Below are 24780 nucleotides of genomic sequence, written 5' to 3' on the forward strand. Positions count from 1 at the left end.
GAAGTATGTGTATGTAGACTCGGTATTTCACTGTTGCCATTTTAGGCACATGTTTATTCTCACTTTAAAATATGCTTTTTCTCAGCTTGACGCTCATCTTGTAGATGGGCATCTCTCTTACTTCCTTGGTGCAGTCGGCATGCCGGGCCTAACAGCCTTGCTGGGAATAACGGAGAAGGGTCATGTGACACCAGGAGCCAATCAGACTATAGTAGTCAGTGGAGCTGCCGGAGCGTGTGGGTCGTTAGCAGGCCAGGTAAGCATTTAACATGGATCAAATCAAATACATTATATGTAGATTTTTATTTATATATGAAGAGATAAACGCAGGATTGTGGGATATGATTTTTATTGTTAAAAGTATTAAGTTCCATTGTCTTGGTTTAACAGTAGTTGCCCTTTAACCGTGTGAAGTTTAAACATAGGTAGTTGGAAACCAGCTGGTTGTTGTGCTTTTGGGGAGTTCTGTTAAATAATGAATCTACTTGGTCGCAAGGACCAGGCTGACATGGTTCTTCCTCAAGTAATGAAGAAGCTAAAGACTCCTTGATGGGCAGATCAACACAAATTATTGACAAGCACCTGTAAAGTTTGGGTGAATTATAACTCGATGTATACAAGAGGTACTTGTGGAAATGGGCGGTGGTTCCAAACTACAGACCGAGAGCAGGTTCAAGAAAAAATATGCAAAGAAAATCTTATTTATGTTTTTTGCTGTTTGAAGAGGCAGAAACTTTGAAAAAAAAAGGGTTCATTTGTCCGTAAGAAGTTAAACATCCGTGGAGAAAAGAGGCAAGATGGCGGTCTGTTTCTAGACCGGAAATCAGGCACTACACTTGAGCTCCTCGCCATGACCAGAGGGACGCCACCTTCTACACCTTTCATCTACCCCTGAATACTGAACATTAGGAACCCAATCCTTATGGATACTATAGCCATCACAAAATCTTAAAGATGTTTAACAACCCTAAACAAGTGATTCGTCAAGATGCCAAACTTGTTCCTGCCTTGTATTTGCTGATTGGATGGGCAATTGTTAAAGTTTTTTCTAGCACTAACTCACCGGCCTGCCTTAGAGCGCCGACTGACTTGTTGACAGACTCGTTGATCCAGAGCCGTCTTACCGACGTGGACGCCAACTCGCCGACGGACTCGCTGATTGAGAGCGATGCGGACGGCGGTCCCGACAGCAGCATTTGCTCCTACTGCAACATCAAGTCTACCGAAGCCTGCTCCGCTTCTATTCCCGCCCCGATGCCTCCGAAGGCAGCAACAGCGGCCTCAGCAGCGGCAGTGCGGGCCAGGGCTGCCAGGGCTCTCCGTGAGAATGCAGAGAGCCAGGCTCAGATCGGAGCACAAAGTGAAGCCAGACCCGCTAACGCGCATACCCCGGCTGCGCGAGGAAGGAAACAGCTGACCCCCGGTGTGGATGGGGATCGTAATTCTCCAAGACAAGAGGCACTCGCGCTGCGGAGGAAGCTTCAGAAGAAGGATAATGCAAGTTCTACAGCCGTCCAGGGCTCAACAGTAATGGACTTACTTCGCAAAAGCCATGGCGCTGTTCCCGTGCAAGATAAGAAACGGCAGGCAGTCCCCTCTATCAACGAGCCTGAGCCTACCTTTTCTGCCTTTCCTGCCATTAACCCAGCATGTCAGAATAGCACCAATGATCTACAAGCGGATTGCTTTCAGGCAAAGGAAGTAGAGCAAGAAGGGGACTCCGATCCCAGTGGTAAGCAGCCAGGCATCCTCACAGCAAATTGACAAAACGGTTCAGCACACCATATAATATACAGTGACAATATCAATGTAGTCAAAGAATATCAGTAAGCCATGATGTATTCTCTTCTTTCTTTATTTCAAATCTTCACAAAGTAGCCAACGCGTTTCGTCCGAAGGACTTCTTCAGGGCTACAACAAACAAATATACAAAAAATATACATATTTATACAGTGCTATATACAATTAAAACCTATTTTATTTGTACAACCTGTTTTGGAAAAGCAAGTTTAAAATACATTTACATATTATATACAAAAAGGTGGCTTACTGACAACAATCAATTTAAATCTCATTGAAACAAAGAGACACATAACATGACCTATTATATACCAAGATGCAAAGGCAAAGTCTAAATGTGACTACCTATAACCATATTGTTGGGAAAACCATTATAATGAGCAAAAGTTCCAAAAATATATTCATTAACAAAACATGCCTATTAGGGATCTATCACTGAGTTTCTCAAAGTGGTGAGCTGAGTTTTTTTCACAATTGGACAGGTATATAGCTAGCCAATATTGAGCTCATACTGAAACAATAGATGGATTTCTTTGACATTTGTAGTTATGCATGAGGACAAGGACTGGGATTTAACAAAGAAAGATTATGTCTTACCGAAGTGATAAGATACTGTTTTGTATTCTGGACCTTAATAGTAAGAAAAATCTCCAGGTACTGTGATGGCACCAGTCTCCAGGAACTGGGATGGCAGATGTCCTATTTGTAAGCAAGGAAAGGGTGTAAAACTCTCCTGCTCAGTTTATAAATTGTACATTTATTTGTGGTTATAATGACAGACATAGAACATACCTTTTTGTTATGTAATGGATGGATAAAACGCAGAACTAGACGGGGTGGGCAGAAACGGAAAAACAGGAGTTCAAACTCGTTTGCAGAGCAAAACAATAGCCAAGAAATAGCGGAAATATGCCCAAATGATGTCTGCCCTGGTAATGAACTTAATATTGTAAATCTATCCTCAAGAAAACTGTCTGATAAGGAAACAACTATTTTGCAAAAAGGCTTGAATTTCTGTATCAGTAAAAATTGTAATTATGTTGACTTGCATGATGACTTGTACACATTTGTGAGAAAACTCAAATTAAAGAAATACTTTGCAGAACATCAGTCTGTCACTACCAATGATTTGAGTAATATATGTGAAGATCATGGGTTAACAATAGGTGATTTAGACGGTATTCATTTGTTGGCAACTTTAGATGAAGATGACCTCAATGTTGATATTAGAGAGATGGCCAATTTGCTCGATATTCATGAAGATACTACCATTGATAGTGGTCTGAGGAATAAATCCACATTTATACCCTCTGGCGTACATGACATAGATTTAGACAAATTTTTGGAAAAGGTCACATCTGAACTGTACCGTCTTGAGGACAACCATGGCAGCCATTCTCATTGCATCCACCAATACAATCTATCTAAAAATGATCAGGCGCTCTTAAAAAACCTCCAAGAAGATAGAGGGATAGTTATACGCGAAGCCGATAAAGGTGTCAATATTGTTTTAATGGACATTAATGACTACTTGGGTGAAATAGAGAGACAGTTAAATGATCACTCATGTTATAAACAACTAAAAGAATGTCCTATTACCAAAATTGAGAATGCCATCAATGTCAGACTAAGAGAATGGCACGAAATTGGACTTATTTCTGACAGTGAATACAAGTACTTACAAGCGAAAGACAGTAGACACCCATGTATATATATACTTCCAAAGTTACACAAGGGAGGGGTCTTCCCACCAGGGAGACCAATAATTTCTGGAAATGGCTGCCCTACGGAGCATTTGTCCCAATACATTGACAATTTTTTACAACCTATTGTACGTAATTTACCAGCGTATCTCAAAGACAGCAGGGACGTTCTGTGTAAATTAGAAGACTTTGAGTGGAATAGTGATGAGCTTATGTTCGTCACTATGGACGTCGAAAGCCTTTATACGTGTATTGACATTGACCATGGTATGAGGGCCTTGAAACATTACCTGTATAAAAGGAGTGCTTCCCATCTTGATCACTCAACTATGTTATTGGATATGGCATATATGGTACTAACCATGAATGTATTTTTACATGATGGTACATGGTGCCTACAGACTCGTGGGACAGCTATGGGATCCAGGTTTGCTCCGTCCATTGCAGGTCTTTTCATGGGCCTGTTTGAGACGGAGCATGCCTGGGGACCAGGGGCCATGCAATGGATGGACAATATAATTTTCTATGCTAGATACATAGATGACATCCTCTTGATCTGGAATGGAAGTGTGGATGATTTAGTTGCCTTCCAACTCTACCTAAACAATAACAAATTTAATGTGAAACTAACTATGACCCACTCCAGAGAAAGCATAGAGTTTCTAGATTTAAAACTGTTCCATAAAGATAACAAAATACAAAGCACGATGTTTAAAAAACCTACTTCATGCAATAGTTTATTGCATGCTGAAAGTGCACACCCTGTGAGTACCATTAATGCCATCCCCTATGGAGAAATAATACGCGCCAGACGCAACTGCAGTTTCGAAGAAGCATTCAAAGAAAATGTAAACGAAATAAAAATTAACTTCACAAAGAGGGGTTATTCTAAAGAGAACATCAAAAAAGCAGAACAGAAAATACAAAAGGTTGACAGGAAGAGCACGCTGATTTCTAGGCCTAGAAATGCAACTACATCCCAAACTGAGACTGTCCCTTTCATAACCCAATATAACGCACAGAGTCATCATATATACAACATCCTGAGACGGAATTGGCATTTATTACAATCAGCAAAATTGCCATCTGGGACAAATGCTGAAAAACCTAGAGTTATATATCGGAGAGGACAAACCATTAAAAATATGCTTTGCCCTAGCTATGTTCAAAAAGCAAAGAAAAAAAGTTCTATAGCTTGGCTTCCTGAGAAACCCAATGGTTTCTTCACGTGCAATAACTGTAATATGTGTGAATTTGGTCTACACAGAAAGTCAAAATTCAAGTACAACACTGAAAAGGAGTTTTTTATAAACTCGTTTATCAACTGTAACACCACCCACACTGTGTACATCATCGTATGCGCATGCGACAAAATATATGTGGGCAGTAGTATTAGAAACCTTAAAATCCGTATTCAGGAGCACGTGAGAGCCATAGGAAATAAAGATGTTAGATATCCTGTGTCTATGCACATTCAGGAAAACCACCCACACCAACCCAATATCTGTTTTTTTGGTATAGATCATGTTCAACCCCCAACAAGAGGTGGAGACAGAATTAAGATGCTCAGACAAAGAGAAGCGGCATGGATTTGTCGACTTCGCAGCATCTCAAAGGGACTTAATATCAACAATGAGTTATACCATTTTCTGTAATAATACATGTCCTTTAGTATACACTCTGTTGATTAATTTTAGTCTTTTTGCATGTTTCCAGATTAATGAATGGTCTTTTGCAACTGTATAGATACATGTACCATCGTCCAATGCTATCCTATTTTCACCCGTAAATAATCTTTTGGGTGTATTCCGACAGTTATTCATCCCTGTCACATTGAGTGTGTTTTTTTGTACAAGATAGAACAAGTTTGTATGTCAATTCACATTCAATATTGTGGCTCCAAGAATGTAATGCTGTAAAAATAATGGCTCCAGTAAATACTGTCATGGGGTCATGGGGTGCTTTTAACAATCAGCCATCCCTCAGTTTGTAACATTGATTGTAGCAAATATCATCACTCGAATTATTGAGTCAGACTGTAGCTTCTACAACGAGCCAGTCTATGGTGTCTATCAATATCCTCTGTAAAAATAAGGTAATCGAATTGATTGAGTCTTAAATATGTTTTAATAATATGCCATTCCCCACACAACAGAAACATCATATATATGATCGAGTTCTAATGTGCTCTAATAACAGGCCATTCTTTACTACACGGAACTATTATATAGATTAATTTATTTTCCAGCATTTATTGGCACGAGGGATTAGAATTGGTCAATATTAAAACTCCTCTAACTATAAAACTATCCGGAGTAGAATGTACTCACTCGTGCAGGAAAAAGATACACAGAATTACTCAATCGGTATATTCTCACTAGCACACTGTCCGTTTTGTTCCCCGACCCAAAATGGCGCGCTAGTAAACACCGGTCGGAATCTCTGTTGCCCCTTTTTTGTTTAACTCGATAAGGTTTCATGTAAATTGCCCACCACTGGGATTCTTTTTATAAATTGTTTAACACCCAGGAAAATAAAGATTCATTCTTTGAATGATTTTAAATAGGCACTGCACCCCAGTTTGTTTTCGACTGAATCTTTCATGCAATCGACGAGCGACCTTAGATCATAATAGATCCTACAAAATAAGTTTGGCCCATGCCCCGTTGATAAAATCGTATTATTGGTTATTATCAGGGGTGGTTCTTTTATTTTATTGTCTTTGTGCACTGCATTACACAGTATTTGCACATTCTAATATGGCGGCAGTAAAATACACCAGCAAACGTGACCAGAGCGTCTATCGACAGCAGGTGAAACCGATCAAGCGGGCTATTTAAACGGGTTCAGTTTGGTGTCTAACTCGAACCAGTTTTCCGAGACGACGCCCGAGGAGACCGCATTTGACTGCAATTCAACAAAGTAAGTGAATCCTGGGGAGGGCATCTGTATTCCAGTTTAAAGCTAGCTGGGGTTATGGGGCTCCTTTTTGCCACCTGATATTTTGTGTTTATAATATATTCGCTTTCGCTCCAGCGCTCTATTCTTTTAATAATACCAACGCTTCATACAACTCAGTGACAGGCATACACATTTTCTGTTATATGTGCATGTCCAGTACAAGGGAGCATCATCCTCTTACCAATAATGATATATGCCTCTAATACAGAGGACTGGGTATATATATCAGACACCCTGAACTGTGCAGGTGATATGCGAACTTGCTCTCTCTTCCTTGAGGCACTGATTCACTATCAATTCTCATTTATTTGTGTGTGCATGTTTACTCTTATGTATACACAGGCCAATCAATAAATCTATGGGACCAGGTCCATTCAGGGAAGGGATAAATGATTCCTTCCGTGATTTAATAAGAGATGTGATGATATTTACCCTTATGAATGCACAGGCCGAATAGTAAATCTATGGGACCACTATTACTAAGGCCATTCTGGGAAGGGATAAAATATTCCTTCCGTGTTTACATAAAAGATGTGATGACATTTTCTTTTGGGTTTTTTAACTCAGTTTTTATTATTATTTATTTTCACCAGGGTGAACACTTTTATCACCTATCGTGGATGTGTATTTGACATCCTTCCTGTCTGCTGGAATATATTCATCACATAAAACTTTATCCATCCATTACATAACAAAAAGGTATGTTCTATGTCTGTCATTATAACCACAAATAAATGTACAATTTATAAACTGAGCAGGAGAGTTTTACACCGTTTCCTTGCTTACAAATAGGACATCTGCCATCCCAGTTACTGGAGACTGGTGCCATCACAGTACCTGGAGATTTTTCTTACTATTAAGGTCCAGAATACAAAACAGTATCTTATCACTTCGGTAAGACATAATCTTTCTTTGTTAAATCCCAGTCCTTGTCCTCATGCATAACTACAAATGTCAAAGAAATCCATCTATTGTTTCAGTATGAGCTCAATATTGGCTAGCTATATACCTGTCCAATTGTGAAAAAAACTCAGCTCACCACTTTGAGAAACTCAGTGATAGATCCCTAATAGGCATGTTTTGTTAATGAATATATTTTTGGAACTTTTGCTCATTATAATGGTTTTCCCAACAATATGGTTATAGATAGTCACATTTAGACTTTGCCTTTGCATCTTGGTATATAATAGGTCATGTTATGTGTCTCTTTGTTTCAATGAGATTTAAATTGATTGTTGTCAGTAAGCCACCTTTTTGTATATAATATGTAAATGTATTTTAAACTTGCTTTTCCAAAACAGGTTGTACAAATAAAATAGGTTTTAATTGTATATAGCACTGTATAAATATGTATATTTTTTGTATATTTGTTTGTTGTAGCCCTGAAGAAGTCCTTCGGACGAAACGCGTTGGCTACTTTGTGAAGATTTGAAATAAAGAAAGAAGAGAATACATCATGGCTTATTGATATTCTTTGACTACATTGATATTGTCACTGTATATTATATGGTGTGCTGAACCGTTTTGTCGAATTGTACTCAGTGCCTTTGGCATTGACTCTGGAGGCCTAGGGGTATATGGCCTCAGGTTCTTGGCACCCACTTATAGGATTAGACCAGGATTCATTAGATTGAGTGCAGTCAAGTGTCTCACCCTATACCCCTGTTCTAGTATCACAAATCCTCACAGCAAATGTAAGTACTGTGGAGCCTGCTGGGCAAGGTATCTGTTTGCAATCTTTTTCCTCTCCCAGTACAGCTATTGACATTGGGGGGGCTACGCTCGATGAAATTGCTGAACTAAATGATCTAAATGTTCTGAACCACGCTAACCTATCTGTGAATGGGGGGCTCAGTTATGAGTGCAAATGACACTCCTGCCTTGGTAGTACATTCTACCATACCTGTCCCTATTGCCCAATTGGCTTCTATCCCTCAAGACTCGGCATTAATCCCTAATCCTTCCATGAGCACACATCATGACAAGGGGCTCCCCGACACCGATAACAATCAGAATCATGAGCTCGATAAGGAGGCAAGCGTTTTTTTCTCTTTTTCTGATGAAGCTGGGGCTGAGGAGGAATGGTCAGATGAAACTGGATCTGAAGTTGAATCCTTGTCCTATACTTCAGATGCTAGCAATAACATTAATGGCTCTAAATCCAATACCATTAAATCGAAACCAATACACTTACGGAAAAATAAACAGCTTGATGTAGGGGATCTCACTTGGGACTACTCCTTATCCGATCAACTTATGCATCGTACACACAGTATGCATAATGCTCAGCCTAGTGTGCGTTCTTCAGGCGATGAGCTCCCCCATGCAGCAGTTAATACTATTTTACAAGCTATAGCTGCACATAGAGAAGAGACCGCTCATGACAGCCGAAGAGCCCAGGCTGCCCTTTGTAAAGTACAAGGCGTGGTTCGCAAACTTACCAAGACTTGCAGCTCATTTGGAGATAGAATTACCGAAGTAGAAGCTAGGGTGCTTTCCAATGAAAACGATGTCGCAACGAACTTTGAAAAGATTGAGCTGCACGAGGCTGAACTCGCGGATGTCAGATGGAAGCTCAAGGACTTCGAGAACCGCCAGCGTAGGAATAACCTCCACATTTTAGGGGTTCCCGAGAAGGCAGAAGGTGACGATGTCCACTCTTTTGTGGTAAACCTATTCCGAGACTCTCTGCCTGAGCTTACAAACTGGGACTCGGACTCCGAGGTCCAGCGAGCCCACAGAATGCCCTTTAATCTACCATCAAAACCCGGGGTCTATCCTTGGGCAATCTTGGTAACTTTTTATTAAGACAGGCAATATCTGAAAAAGCAAGGCTGGATTCAAAGCGTACTGCTAAAGACATTTCTTACTTCACACGTCCAGACTTTTGTCATGCTACTGTTGAAAGGCGCTTGCGACTTCGGATGTTAATCAAGCCATTTCAAGACAAAAGAGCCCAGGCCTATCTGAATAATCCTGCACGGCTGAAAGTTGTTTTTGGTGGACAAACTAAATTTTTCATATCGGAGATAAAGGCTAAAGCCTATCTGGATGAGCTAAAATGAGATGCATCTGAATTAGCTTAATTTTGCTCCCTCTCTTTTTTTTCTCCCTCTTTTTTTTTTTCTTTGATTTTTCACTAAGTGCTTAGATCTAGAATTGCCTTAGCCTAATATACAAATCCAGAACAAGGTGTTGGTAAGGGGGGGGGGGTTGTGTTCCCTCGTCTTAGCCTTAATGGGTGGCTTGGTAGGGTTAGGGTTGATAAGGGGGGGACAGGGGTGGTAGAAGGGATGTACTATGGTAATTTTTTTTTTGTGTTTCAATTTGAACCGGCAACCCTCTGGGGGTTTCTAATGTCTCTTTTGTCATGTTTTTTTATAGTAGCTCAAGTGTGGCACTGTATCTCCATCACCCAGACTCTTGTGGAGTCTGAATGCCTTTGTTTGGGGGGGGGGGGTTGGGGATGGGCGACAGGTTGCTGGGGGGTGGGCGGGGTGGGTGGGGGGGCCTTTGAAAAAGTTGAAAATAGAACCAGTATTAAGACAGGAGTCATTGTTCTATCCAAGTTAGTGTTAATCCTAAGTATCATTGTAATTAAATCAGATCAAACTCTCTTTAAAGAGCAGCATGAGTTAAAGCAGCAGAGGAAATTGGTAATATGGAATATATTTAATATATGTTTATGGGAAGGTTGACTATCCAAACCTGGAATGTCGCAGGTCTATTATCCAGAGACAAACGCCAACGCCTGGGCGAAATAATTACTCAGAACCCCGTTGATATTTTATGTTTTCAAGAGACGCACCTGCCCTGGGATAAGAGGACATTACTTAGAATCAGGGGTTATAATTTATTAGAAACTACGTCTCAAACATCTAACACCCGTGGGGTAGCTATTTTGGCCAAAGCCTCCCTGGGCCAAGCGACACGCAAATTAGCTGATCCACACAGCAGGTGGGTCATTGTCAAACTTGCTGTTGGTATTACCGTATGTTCAATTTATGAGTCTAATCAGGATGATCCTGCAATTTTTGAAAAATTTGAACTTGAACTTGCAGCCTGGCAGGGCCCGCTCATTATATGCGGTGATTTAAATATCTCACTCAACACAACGACTTACAGAAATGTACACCACAAAAAATATGCGGGTCGTAGGTTACGTGTTTTTAAGGCTAATAATAGGCTCATAGATACCTACAGCCTTGTCGATATATGGGATGCCAAGAACCATCCGGATCCTGGCTATACTTATTTTTCATGCCCTCATAGTAAACATGTCCGAATAGATTATATGTTCGCTTCTACTTACCTAGCCATGCAAGCTACAACCACCAAACTACCCAAAATTATCTCTGACCATAACGCATTAACCCTTACAATTAACATCACAACCGCAGTCACGCAGCACCATGTCTGGATGTTTGATCGCAAAGTCTTGGTTAATAAAGATTATATTAGCTATATTGCCAGAATATTTTGATATCAATCGGTACAGTGCTGCGAGAAATGTGGTCTGGGACTGTTTCAAATCCGCGCTCAGAGGAGAAACGATGAGCTTTCAAGCTAGGGCTCGGAAGCTAAGGTGCAATGAATATAGCCAGAAAATACAGGAACTAGCTAGGGCTAAGGAAGAACATATTGTACAAATATCACAGGGTAATGATGGAAAGCTAGCCTTGTATCAGCTATTAGTGTTAAAATCGGAACTTAATGCAGGTCTAAGTCAAACAGCTGCCGAAACTTATAGAGTACATCGTAAGGACCTATACGAAAATGGCGAAAGAGTTTGCAAACATCTTGCTCTGCCTACTCGTCAGAAAAATATATTTAATACTATTGGCTCTATACAGGAAGGTAGGCAGACATTTACACAGCCTTCTGATATAATTAATGCTTTCCAGCAATACTATCAGAATTTATACCAAGATGATATAGTTACAAATATGGTTGAATCAGACACATATTTGAGCAATCTCCTCAATAGTCTTGAGACATCCAGGATTTTGGCCATATTGCTCGAGAGGATCTTGAGAAGGAGATCACCCTGGCTGAAGTACAGATAGCCCTGTCTTCACTTGCATTCGGAAAAGCCGCAGGTCCTGACAAAATTCCCCTAGATTTGTATAAAATCCTGAGCCAGTATCTAGGCCCTCTGATTCATGACCTACTACTAGGGATCCAATGGAGTGGTACTCCTCCAGACTCATGGAAGGAGACAAATATAATTGTCTTTCCGAAAAAAGGAAAATCCCCAGACAAACTTACATCTTATCGCCCAATTTCCTTGATTAATTCGGACTCTAAATTATATGAAAAAGTAATGGCCATTCGGCTCAGCAGGGTCGTCGAACATCTGGTTTCCCCGTGGCAGCATGGATTTATCCCGGGAAAAGGTACCACCGATCACACCCGGAGGGCTATCACCCTATTTGATATAATGTCTGCTACGGGGGGCCAGATATTGATGATTCTTCTTTATGCTGAAAAGGCCTTCGATCATGTATCATGGAACTTCCTCTGGGCTGTTCTTGCACGAAATAATTTTAGCCTCAAATTTGTCAACTCTATTAAAGTAATGTATAGTGGTCCTAAAGCTAAATTGCAGATTATGGGCTCTGAATCAGGGACCATTGACATCTCTTGAGGTACTAGGCAAGGGTGTCCCTACTCGCCAATACTATTCGCCCTATATATAAATCCCTTGGTTTTAAAGCTTCTTGAAGACCAAATAATCAAACCTGTTATATATGGCCAGTCTGAAACCAAGGTATTGGCCTATGCCGACGACATTGCTGTATTTACACCTGATTCTAATGAAGCAATGAAGGAAATAGAGAACTTAACTCAATCGTATGGCCACTACTCTGGATATTCCTTAAATTGAGGAAAGACAATTATACTTTGTACTGATAATATTGTTTATATAGATCCTAGGAGAGCTAATAAAGCTACATATCTGGGGGTTACTATTAGCCCCGATACAAAGCATATCTCTAAACTTAATTATGAGCCTCTACTCAACCATATCAGAAAAGATCTTGATCAGGTAAATAGTTTACATCTTTCGATCATAGGTAGGGACAACTTTGTGAAAATGAATGTTCTCCCTAGGGTACTCTACTTCTTTAGAGCTATCCCTCTCACGATAGAGGAGGATATCCTTAAAATATTGGATTCACTCATCTCTAAATTTGTGTGGCAGCAGGGAAAGATTAGGAGGTCCCTCAAACTTCTCTCACTCCCTCAAAACAGGGGCGGTCTCGCTATTCCTAATACCTTATTTTACTTCTGGGCGTCATTCCTACAGCAAATAGCCCGCTGCTATATTCTTTTCCCTCTTCAGATTATATTGAAGTTACAAGGATCCCATCTATTTATGAGCTAGAACTTGGCCAGAGAGCAAAAGGCCTTTTTTTGAGACAAACAGAGGATAGTTACTATAAAAAGACCAAATTTAAAATTATATCTAATGCTTGGAGGGTATGGTCCAAAATGACTAAATGTATGCATATATTAAAAGTAAACAGATACACCCCCCTTTGGCATTCTAACATACTCTCGGGCCTAGGGTTTGATGTTATCTCTAAAAAATGGGAGTCTCTAGGAATCAACACTGTTGGGGATTTTCTGTTGAGAAATTACGAAACTACTTTTTTGGACCTACAGACAAAATTCCTTCTGTCTAATGGAGACTACCTTAAATTTGTTCAGGTATACACTATACTTAAACTCAAAGCCCCCGCGGTCTCCATGGGAAGAATTGACATTATTGACGCAATAGCCAGACCAACGTCTAGCATCGGCTCAATTTATGGGCTATTAATGGTAAAACTTCAAGACAATCTAGAAAAAACGGAAGTAACTTGGGCGGACAAACTTGCTAACCCTAAAGTAGACGTTGATAGATGTTTAGAACTAACACAACGTCTCCTCATGTCAGCTAGTCTTAAAGCTCAGATGTACAAAACTATTTTTAATCTATACTACACTCCCGCGAAGCTTTATGCTTGGGGTAAGAGGGAGAACGACCATTGTCCCAGATGTTTACTTGGTCCAGCTACACTTACCCATATGTTCAGTGAATGTAGGGAGCTTACCCTCATTAAAAGAATGATGTCTGATTTTTGGGAAGAGGTGTTTGGCCATAAAATACTCGAATCTCCTACACTGTATGTGCTCGGATATGATAACTCTCTGAATCTTAATATCAATGAGGAGAGATTGTTATTTATCGGGACAGCGGCCCTTAGAAACATATTGGCAGCACGGTGGAAGGACGCCGTTCCACCAAACTTCCAAATGTGGCTCACCCGCCTTCTTGCTGTTTTCAATCTCGAGAATGCCATATTTTCCACTAGAGGGCCTAAGGCCTTGAAACGTGGCGAGGCTATATGGTCCCCAATAAGTATCTGGAAGTCAGGGGTTCGACCAATTATATCTTAAAGTTGTTATGTATTTGCTTTCTGTCCTCTTTTTGCTTTCCTGTTCTTTTTCTCTAGCCCCCTTTCCTAATTTTTGTTCTCTGCAATGTTTTCAGTCTATATTGTCTGCTGCAATTGATATTTTTTCATCGTTTCTATTATCCTTTTCTCTTGCTTTGCAATTATCGATTACTTGATTATGTACGTTGTATTATGATTTCTGTCCTTACTGGTTCTGACAATAAAAAAAAAAAGTTAAACATCCGTGCAAAATTGCCCCAGAAAATCAACCTAACACAGGTGCAAAAAAGTCCTTTTAATGAGTATTGGTGGTGTTTAATTAAATGCATAGTTAATATAAAGGATTGAATTTTAATTGATTTGAGGAATTTGATAGTCCAGCAAAAGGCAAGTATTAAGCATATTAGAGGGCAGTGCCTTGGGTTACCTAAAGCTGTATAAGGTAAAGACTGATTTCAGAGTGGAGACATTTCGTGCGCTGAGTTTATTCCACTAGGAAGGACCTCACCTTGTTTTTTCTGTGGGCCAGAAAGACCTGGAAAAGTTCAAACAGAATTGAAACAAAAGAACATTTGAAAACAGCATTAGCAGCCACTAGTCTTATGGGTCAGACATCTCTTTAAAGAGATGAAATACAACAAAACATGGTGTGACCACTCTGAACTGCTATTTTAAAAACGTACCTATCTTAGGAGAACAGATGCAGACACAGTATTGTACTTAGCTTCACAGCAGTCCTGAGCTAAAGCTGGCGATAGGTGTTTTCCCCTGCTTTTGTTCAGGATGCTACTTTCGAATGAATGAAAGCTGTGTTACTATCCAGCTAGGGTATCCTGGCGCTGTGGAAATCTCAACCAGGGAAAAGTTGGGCTATTCTGCATTGCACGAAAAGCCGCGTTTTCCAATACTTGTGGAGAGTTATATGATTAATTTCAGAATGAATACAGACAGGACAATTGTCCCAGTTTTTTGCAGCCATAAAGGAGAATGAACGACATTGAAGTTTCAATATCAATGGTATCCTTCTGTGGTATGCAACCGGCAACTACTCCGACCTCGGAGGCACATAGCATGAAAGGTAGGCTCTGTCACTAGAAGTGCTTTCTGCCTGATGCCTAGTGAATATATATACTTTTATTTGATTTTCTTAAAATCATAAAAGGGAAGAACATAACACCATAAGGTATACAATGTAATACAGATGTACTGGATAAAAGATTTCAATAGAACAATTTTGTAGTTATGACCTGCATATGGTGTAATTCGTTCCCAAGGTCAAGAATATGTTGTGAGTTACTTCTACCACAAGACTTTTAAAATTAGTTGTGGACATGTTTGTTCCTCCTATTTCGGGTAAAGTGCTTGTGCTGAAAAGGGGAAAAGGAGAGAGAGAAAGTGCAAGATAAAATTCTGGAAAGGACTCAGGCGGACTGCTTGAAAGAGCGCCGGTCATCTGTCCTTCTTTCCGAGTTCTTTAATCGCCGAATCCTTCTTTCCAAGTGCTTGTGCTGCTAAGTTCGAGAATGGACAAATCTGTGCCTCTAATTTCAAGTAAAGTGCTTAAGTGTTGGAGGGGAGAGAAGGAAAGTGCAAATTAGAAGTTCTGGAAAGGACTCTGCCTGACTACACACGATCGAGTACCGGTCATTTATTCTTCTATCCAAGATCTTTTCTACCTGAATCCTTATTTTCGATTTCTTGTGCAAGACAGTTGAACAGAGGAGCCACTTAGACATTTTATGACAGCCGCTCTGCAAGTCCTTATTTGTGTTTCTCTTAAACCTTGTCTTAAAAGGATCTTCCTTTTGCTGTGTAAAGCCGGGCAGATGCATAGTAGGTGTAATAGGGACTCTGCTCCATTACCACAGAGGCGGCAATCCGAAGTTGACCAGGTCTGTAGCCATTTTGGAGTAAGATTCTTTCTCGTGAAGGACCCCGTCTCAGTAGAGTCAGTTTCCGCATGTAGTAGTCTGAGAAGCCTTCTTGTAAATATGGTTGCGGTGTCAGCTGTTATAGATTGGCATCACCATCTATGCATAACTTTTGCCTGCCAATAAAGCTTTATCTGTTTGCAACGATGTTTGTTTGATCGCTTTATTGGTAATTTGTTTGAATGCGGAGTATGGCTTCGGTGTGTGCCAGGCTTCTTCAAGGTTTAATGTTAAAAGAGCTTGCACAGGAACAGATGGAGGGCAATAACCTCAGTTGAGCTGAAGCAGGTTGTTTGTCATCCAAAAAGAAATAGCCTTTAGGTAGCATTTAAGTTTGTCAAAGGTACCACCTGTGTCATCCTTTAAAGCAACCAACATCTGACCGGTGATCATTAATCTTTATCTTGAATTAGAAGAACAGAATGACCCAGGATGTTTTGCCAAGAAAAGGGTCACCACTTTTGTTCAGGAACATCCTGGGCAACTAGAAACTTGGAAATTATAAATGAAATATTAACTCCTTGATTGTGTATCTGCCTGCAAATCAACAATAAAGTTTAAGCCACACAGCTGTGATGAGGTGAATTTGAAATTTCTCCAGCTTTGGATCTTTCATAGATTCACATGCTTGAATCATTCCCCGTCGTTGAAGTGGGAGTCCCACGGTACATTAAAAGCAGTAAGTAATGACTTTAACATTGAAGTTAATGGATAAAAAACATTCACTTTAATATCTCGTCCTAGTCATTAGGCACTGTCCAAAGTTCAGCTAATCAGGCAATAGCACCCTTTAGAACCCTCACCACAAAGACTCGAGGCTTTCTGACTTTCTACTGCATGTCGTGTGAAGGGGGTCTCCCAGAGCTCTGCTTAGTATTATTGTTTTCTGGCCTACTTGACAGAAATTTCTCTTCTAAACAGCATGTCTACAACTAAAAGATCCCTGTTTATGAATTGTGATGCCTGTGGGAAGCTGATACTGCAGTGGGACGATCCTCACAAAAAGTGTATTTACTGCCTTCAACCTTGACCACCAGGTGACAGATTGTAAAATCTGTTGAACTTTATCTCAAAAAACTTTGAGAGATAGAGAGGGAGGTTTCTTCTGTGGCTGCAGAAGGTAAAAACCAAGGACAATCTCCTGTCTGACGCTGACAGCGATTTCTCCCTCAAACCTACTGCCTCAAAAAAGAGGGCAAGTGATGTGGAAATCGTCTCCCCGAAGGCTGCTAAGATGGTTAAAAGGCAGCATCATTCGTCAAAAGCTGATGATCAGCCTTCCTTCTCCAGGAAGGTGTCTGCCTCTCATGAGGGTAATTGTTTACCTTCTACAACCTCCTCTAGGGTAAAAACAACTTCAAAATCTTTACCGGAGACGATGTAATCACCTCAGAAAGATGTACCGTCGACTAAGACATTGACAACGCTCTCATCCCTCCGTCGCCACTATTACTACAATGACGTCGACCTTTTCATCTCCATAGTCTAAACTTATCATGTTCTTGTCTACATCTCCATCGACCATAGTTTCTGTAAAGGTGAGACCCTCTACGTCGCTGGCAACAGTCTACAAAAACGGCGACAAAAAAAGTACAGTCATTGAAAGATTCATTGACTGCTCTACCATTACCGCTGAAGTTGTCGACGGCCCTCAAACACAGAAATCACCCATCAACTGCAAGTTCCTCGATGGTGGCTCTGTCAGCGTACCCAAAACCTACGACTACAGGTCTGCAACGACTAACATCAACAACGTCAAAGATGTTGATGGAAGAGTCATCAGCGAAGAGTCCGTCAACAGCCTCGTCAACCATTCTTTTGGCAATGACTATTCACTGTTGGGTACTCGGTCGACAATCCCTTCGTCGATGATTTTGTCTACTGTGCAGGGTAATAGATCTGAGTTTACATCGACGAATATAAAAATAATAATAATAATAATGAGACATTTATAGAGCGCGCAGCTACCTCATCTAAGGTGTCCCGGCGCTAACGCGGATAACATCGTAGCCATGCCAGCAGACCACTAATCTCTGCTGGTAAACAGCCAGGTCTTCAAGCCCTTTCTGAACTCCTGCTCAGAGTACATCATACCAATTTGGAGAGGCAGATCATTCCAGCATTTAGAGGTTCCCGCCTCAAAAGTTCTGCCCCCCCATTCTCGCTTTGGCAAAATGGGGGACGCATAGATAGCGCTTCAAGTTGGACCGCAGCGTTCTGTCCTGAAGGTAAGGGCAAAGTCTCGACCTGAGGAACTTAGGGCCTCTTCCCTGGTAGGCTCGGATGGCAAATGTGAGGGCCTTACATTCAACTCTCTTGGCCACAGGGAGCCAATGAAGTTGTCTGAAGTGAGGGGAAATATGATGCCGGAGAGGGACCTTTCGGACCAGCCTAGCCACTGCATTTTGTACTATCAGCTGCTTATGGATCAAACCACTCAGCAGACCCAGGTAGAGTCCATTGGCGTAATCAAAATGGGAAGTGGCTAACGCATGCACCTCAGTTTTACGCAATGACTCAGGCAAGAAGTTAATGAATTTCCTAATCATCTTTATCTTGCCAAAGCAGACCACAGAAGCATGCTGGATCTGTGTGGCAAGGGATAGGATGTTGTCCCAACGGACACTGAGATTCTTGACCGAATAATTTGTGGTGGGAGCATCTTCCAATTCGACCAGCAACCACAAGGCCGCTGGGGAAGGGACCACTCTTTTAAAAAATAAAACCTCAGTCTTGTCGGGATTGAGCTTTAAAAAATTGCTACTCATCCAGACGGAGATATTTTTAAGGCACTCTCTAAAAGAGTCAAATGCCTATGCCGACACTTCCCAAAGGAAAACATCAGTTGGATGTCGTCCGCGTAAGATATCACCTTGATCCCAGTGTTGGTGATCAGTTTAGCCAAAGGAGCCAGATTGATATCAAATTGGAGAGGACTAAGGGCAGAGCCCTGGGATACCCCCACTCCTCATCTTAAAGGCTTGGTCTCAGAGAAGAAAGGGTGAAGAAAGACCTGCTGGTCATGGCTATGAAGATAGGAAGTGACCCAGTCCAGCACCGTCCCACGGATGCCAATTTGTTTTAACTAATCAAGCAGGATGGAATGGGTCATTGTGTCAAACGCTGCCGACAGGTCAAACAGCACCAGCATGGACGCTGCACCCTCATCCACTGCCCATCGAATTGCATCAGCCATCTCAATCATCAAAGCCGACTCGATACTGTAGCCGGCGCGAAATTCAGACTGGAAATCATGCAGAAGCCCGTTAGATTCAATAAAGGCCACCAGCTGCTGATGTGCTAATTTTTCTAATATTTTAGCTGGGCTGGACGGAGAGAAATGGGCCTGAAATTATTTCTTCAATATGGAGAGATGAAGCGTTTGTTTCGAAGCAGAAAGAAAGACCCCTAGCCTGATGAAATTATGGTAGGGATTGAGTCATTCTGACAGCCCGCTGTAATGTGTAGCTGGCCATGGATCACTAGGTGACCCTGATTAGCATTTCTGTAATTCAGCCAGAGAGGCCTCAGAGAATACTGGCAGGGTCTGGCGTTGGCCCTCTATATCTTTTCCAGTCTCTAGGGCTGTCAGTCAACGTTCAAAAGTCTCAACTAATACCCTCGAGGGTCAGAACTTTTTTCGGGGCAACTATAGACACCCTACAGGCAAAGGCATTTGTCTCACAGGAGAGGCAGGAAAAGATATGCAGGCTGGCAGCTCTACTCCTAGTAAAATAATCCATTTCAGTACGAAAGTGCAAATTGCCACTGGGAATGCTTTCCTCCTGCATTCCCCTCATCTCCTACTGCTGCTTGGGCATGAGGCCGCTACAGGAAGAACTGGACAGTCATTGGTTACAGATCTCAGGGTCCGCCGAGGAAATCATTCGAATAACACCACAGATGAAAGATGCTGTTCGATGGTAGACGTACGTCCCAAATGTAGCCAGAGGCCGCTCCTTCTTGATCTACTCTCCGCAATATGTAATTACGACAGACGCCTCCCTCGAAGGTTGGGAGCACACCTACAGGGTCTGACAGTCAAAAGCAAATGAGCACCCAACATCAGTCCCTACATATCAATCTGTTGGGACTCAAGGCTATTTTCCTGGCTCTGAAGTGTTTCCTTTAAAAAGTCTCAGGAGCATAGGTGTTAATTCAAACGGACAATATTACAAGTGTGCACTATCAAAACAAACAGAGCAGCACAAGCTTGAGTGCACTGTCTCTTCAAGCTCAGCAAATATGGTACTGGGCAATTCAACACAAGATAAACTTAACATTGTGTTACGTTCCAGGAGTGGCCAATATATTTACAGATTCCCTGAGCGGGGCAAGCTCTGTCAGCCTCAAGTGGGAGTTGCACCAACCAACATTGGACCATCTCTTTCAATTGTGGGGCAAACCAAGTTTGGATCTGTTTGCGACCAGCCAGAACTGCAAATGCCAAGACTTCAACAGTTGGCAACCCCAACAGGGATTGTGGTGGAATGCATTTGTGATCAAATGCTCAAAGATATATGCCTACTCTTTTCCTCTGATTCCGTTAATTCATAGGGTGCTCCGGAAAATGAAGAAACAACCTTATTGGATACTGCTCATAGCACACAGGTGGCTCCACCAGTTCTGGTGGACGGAACTCCACCTTCTCTCAGAGTGCAATCCCATTCAGTTATAACCAGTACCGAACCTGTTGACTGCAAATCACGGCCAGGTCCATCTTCCAGATCCCACATCTCTTCGATTGTCGGCTTGGCTCCTGAACATTATGAGTTTGCCGATTTAGTCATCCCTGCTAAGTTTCGAGAAGTCCTTGCTAATGCTAGGGCAGAGTCCACTAATCAAACATACAGACTCAAATGGAAAAGATTTTGCGCCGGTGCTCGAACTCCAAGGTGCATTCTATCCAGCCACCACCAGAGCATATACTTCAGTTTCTCCTTCAGTTAGCAAGATCCGGTCTTTCTCCCTCTCCATAAAGGTCTAACATGCCGCAATATCCAGATTTCGACGACACAATCGTCCACAATCACTTTGCTCTTCAAAAATCATAAAACAATTTATAAAGGGATTATTTAGGATGTTCCCACCAATAAGGCGGACACCACCTCCTTGTCATCTCAAAATTGTCCTAGCTCAACTAATGAAAAGATCGTTTGAGGCCATTCATAGAGCTGAGCTCAAATGTCTCACATGGAAAACATCTCTTCTGCTCGCACTTACATCAGCTAGACGAGTAAGCGAGATACACGCTTTCACTATTAGACACCCTTTCCTTCAATTCTCAAAGGAGTGTGTATCCTTGGTACCAATCCTACTTTCACCCTAAGGTCCCATTGGATCTTCATTTAAATGAGCTTGTTGTCTTAAAGACTTTTTTCCCAAATCCACAAACGCCAGCGGAAAGATCCCTACATTCCCTGGATCTCAAGAGATGTATTAAATTCTATTTGCAGAAGACTGCCAGCATACGCAAAGCAGGTCAACTGCTTGTGGTATATGGAAATGCCAGAAAAGGATATCCTGTAACTAAACTGACTATAGCACGATGGATATCAGCAGCCGTACAATTATGCCATCAGCAAGCCGGCAAACCACTATCCTCTATAGCAAAAGCCGACTCAACAAGCGCTGTTTCCTCTACTACAGCTCTCCTTGCCGGTGTGCCTATACAACAGATCTGCAGAGCAGCAACCTGATCCAGCAGGCACACGTTTACTCTGCCTTACTGTCTGGAAGCCGCTAACAACGTGATGCAGCTGTAGGACAGTAATCTCTTTCAATTAATGTAGCCTCTTTTACTTACCACCTTCCTATATTGTCGCATTATACATATTATGTTGATATATATATATATATTTATGTGTATATATATATATATATATATATATATATATATATATATATATATATATACATGGGGCTGTGGGAGGAGCAGGTCCTAGGCAATGCCTTTAAAGAGGTCATGAGCAGCAAAGTGCTAGTGTGGTACAGGTTTATCGATGATCTCTTCATCATTTGGAAGGGGACTGCAAGTGAAGCAGAACAGTTCATTGAGGAAATCAATCAGAATGAACTGAATCTGCATTTCACAAGTACCATCAGTGATAGGAAAGTAAATTTCCTAGACGTTGAGGTTTTTGTAGACAAAGGGGGACTGCAGACAAAATTACATCGGAAGGAGACTGCAGGTAACACCATCCTCCATGCCTCTAGTCAGCACCCCAACCATCTGATCCGCAGCATCCCTTATGGGGAGATGCTGAGGATCAGAAGAATTTGTAGCACCGATGAAGCCTGTTTTGAAGCACAGAAACAAAGCAAGATAAGGTTCCTGCAGAGGGGCTATTCTGAAATCGTAGTGTCTAAGGCAATGGAAAGGGCAAACAAGACAGCATTAACTCCTGAAACATCAATAGGGGTAGATGCAACACTGACCAATGTGACCGTGGACCAACCGAGATTCATTCTAGGTTATAGTTGCCAGCATAGACAGCTTCAGAGGATGGTGAGGAAAAACTGGCACATAATCACAGGTGATCCTGTGATTGGGAAAACTTTGTCCACCTGCCCGGCTATCACTTATAGCCGTGCTAGATCCATGGGTGACATGCTAGTCAGTAGCAGCCCTGAGGTACCATCAAGAGGCAACTGGCTAGGCAAAAGCAAGGGCTTCTTGAAATGTGCAGTATGTAAAGCGTGCACTATAGGGAAAAGTAAAACCACCTACTATTCCCCTTTCTGTGAAAGAGAACTCCCCATTACGAAGAAAATAACCTGCAAGTCAGACTTTGTGATCTATGTCTTGGAATGTGCTTGTGGACTTTGCTACGTTGGTAGTACTAAACTACAAGTCCACAAACGCATACTGCAGCATATGAGGGCAGTTGTGAACAAAGATGATGCTTACCCAGTAGCGAGGCATGTCAATTTGTGCCATAAAGGCGATGTTAATTGCCTGAAATACTTCGCAATTGATATGGTGGAGCCGTTACGGAGAGGTGGCAATAGAGAGGCACGTCTGCGCGTACTAGAAACCAGGTACATTCTGGAATTAGACACCAAGGCTCCGAGTGGTTTGAACGCGACAGAAGACTTGTATACTTGCTTGCACACAGAGTCTTGAAATTGTTTAGTGGAAATGAGTTGTTAGTCATCTGCAAAGGCTGTTTTTAGATTATTTATTCATTATTTCCTGACGGATTTTTAATATGGTAAAATGTATCAAACACACTTTTTTTTGGGTAATCACACATTTCTTTTCATTAGTGCTGGAGTCAACATGAATACCTAAGCAGTGTAGACGCAGTGGCCCAGATGAAATTTTAACCAATGCCCACTTGGGCAATATTAACTCAACCCCTTCCTTTGTAAATTTTGCACAAAAGCACTTTACTCATTTGCTAAATATTGCACATGAATAGTTTGTACATATTACGTCCACTGTGATTGTTTGTACATAGCAATATTGACAATTGATATATTTGTAAATAGTATGTTTTAACATATTTATTGCGCAAATTTGCACATCTGTAAGGATTTCGTGTCGCTTAATAATTGAGACAATTGGGGTTAATAGAACATTACGAAAAGTATAATAATACAATGATTGTAAATAACATTGGTTACCATGTCTGGTCCAGGCTGAAGTACTTTCTCTATTTCTATAGGCTTGGGACCATGTGACCGGACCGGCACTACAAATCACAGGGTGTAATTTGACCATGTCATGTGATCAAGGGCTCCAGGGCCCGAAACGCGTCATGGCAGTCATGAGGGTGCACAGTGGTAAATAAAGACGCTTTAAAATAACCTCATTGGGTCCGTCTTCGTTATTTGGCGCCTACTGAATATCGAAGTTCCAGTCATATATATATATATATATATATCTATACCAGCGTTTCCCAAAGTGTGGTCCGCGGACCCCCAGGGGTCCGTGACACATTCCCAAGGGGTCCGCAGGACTTGAGTGCCTAACGTCGGTAAAAAAACAAAAGGCTTATGAGGTGTGAATGTACTTGGCGCCGGGCAGCAGGACTGCAATACAATCTGGCCCCCAGGCGCACAGTACAGTAGAGAGGTGTGAAGGTTGCTGGCGCCTGGGGCCTGGGGGGCAAGACAGCAGTGAAATCTGGCCAATCACCCTTCAGCTATAGGTGCAAGCTGAAGGGTGATTGCCCTTATATTGTGTTATTTACTTCTGCCCATCACCCGACGTCAAGCTCGCACAGGAGTGCGTGCGTTTCCTATTCTGTTTGTGACCAGGCCGTGGGCATTTTGCTATCTGTCCCCATTTGCCCTGAAAGCAGCTGCGTGGCGAGATAGAAGAGCATTGGAGGCTGGAACTGCATGTAAGTGTTTAATTTGTGTGTGCGTGTTTGTGTGGGTATATTTGAAAGCAATCTAAACTCTGTGATGCATCCACTCAGGACTACAGCATACCAGATGAGTAATTATATTTGTAAATAAGTGCGCTTGTCACAACTGCCCTGAAGTTAAAATGATTCGTGCATTTTAATCTTTTCCTTTCCTTTCGTTGACTGCAAAAGCTTCCTAAACCATACCCAGTACCAGTAGTGACTGTATATTTCCAGGTACAATTTTCTTTACTGATGACCCTTCCCCTTTACTTCTTGTCTTTTCATCTGCTGCACACTTGACTATAAATTAATATAAGGAAGGCCTAGGATTTCATGGCTTCAGGATTGATGCGCTGTAGCAGTTTCCACAGACAACCACTTTCTTCACATTCCTCAGTTTGATCCAGCTGAGAGTCAGAGTCAGAGGTTAAGAATAGCACTTTCGTAAACGTTGTGGTGGGGACTTCCCTGTGCCCTAATTTAAGTTTAAAAGTGTTATATAGCGCTAGCTTTACCCGTAGGTATCAGAGCGCTTTACATACCTTCTCTCTCTTTAAAAAGTGCAACAGTCAGTAATAGG

General features: G+C 41.6%; 1 protein-coding gene across 4 annotated transcripts in view; it reads left to right on the forward strand.

Annotated features, from left to right (window-relative positions):
* PTGR2 (prostaglandin reductase 2) overlaps positions 1–24780 on the forward strand; it is a 465729-nt gene that overhangs the window by 359924 nt on the left and 81025 nt on the right. For 3 of the 4 annotated variants that reach the window (XM_086937253.1, XM_086937256.1, XM_086937254.1), the window contains one exon: positions 86–256. The exons of the other annotated variant lie outside the window; for it this stretch is intronic. In XM_086937253.1, coding sequence (XP_086793379.1) covers positions 86–256 — 171 coding nt within the window. The remainder of the gene's footprint in view (positions 1–85; positions 257–24780) is intronic. 4 annotated transcript variants of the gene reach the window in all.

This window comes from Lissotriton vulgaris, chromosome 9, assembly GCF_964263255.1.
Source record: "Lissotriton vulgaris chromosome 9, aLisVul1.2, whole genome shotgun sequence".
In the NCBI taxonomy this organism is placed as follows: Eukaryota; Metazoa; Chordata; class Amphibia; order Caudata; family Salamandridae; genus Lissotriton; species Lissotriton vulgaris.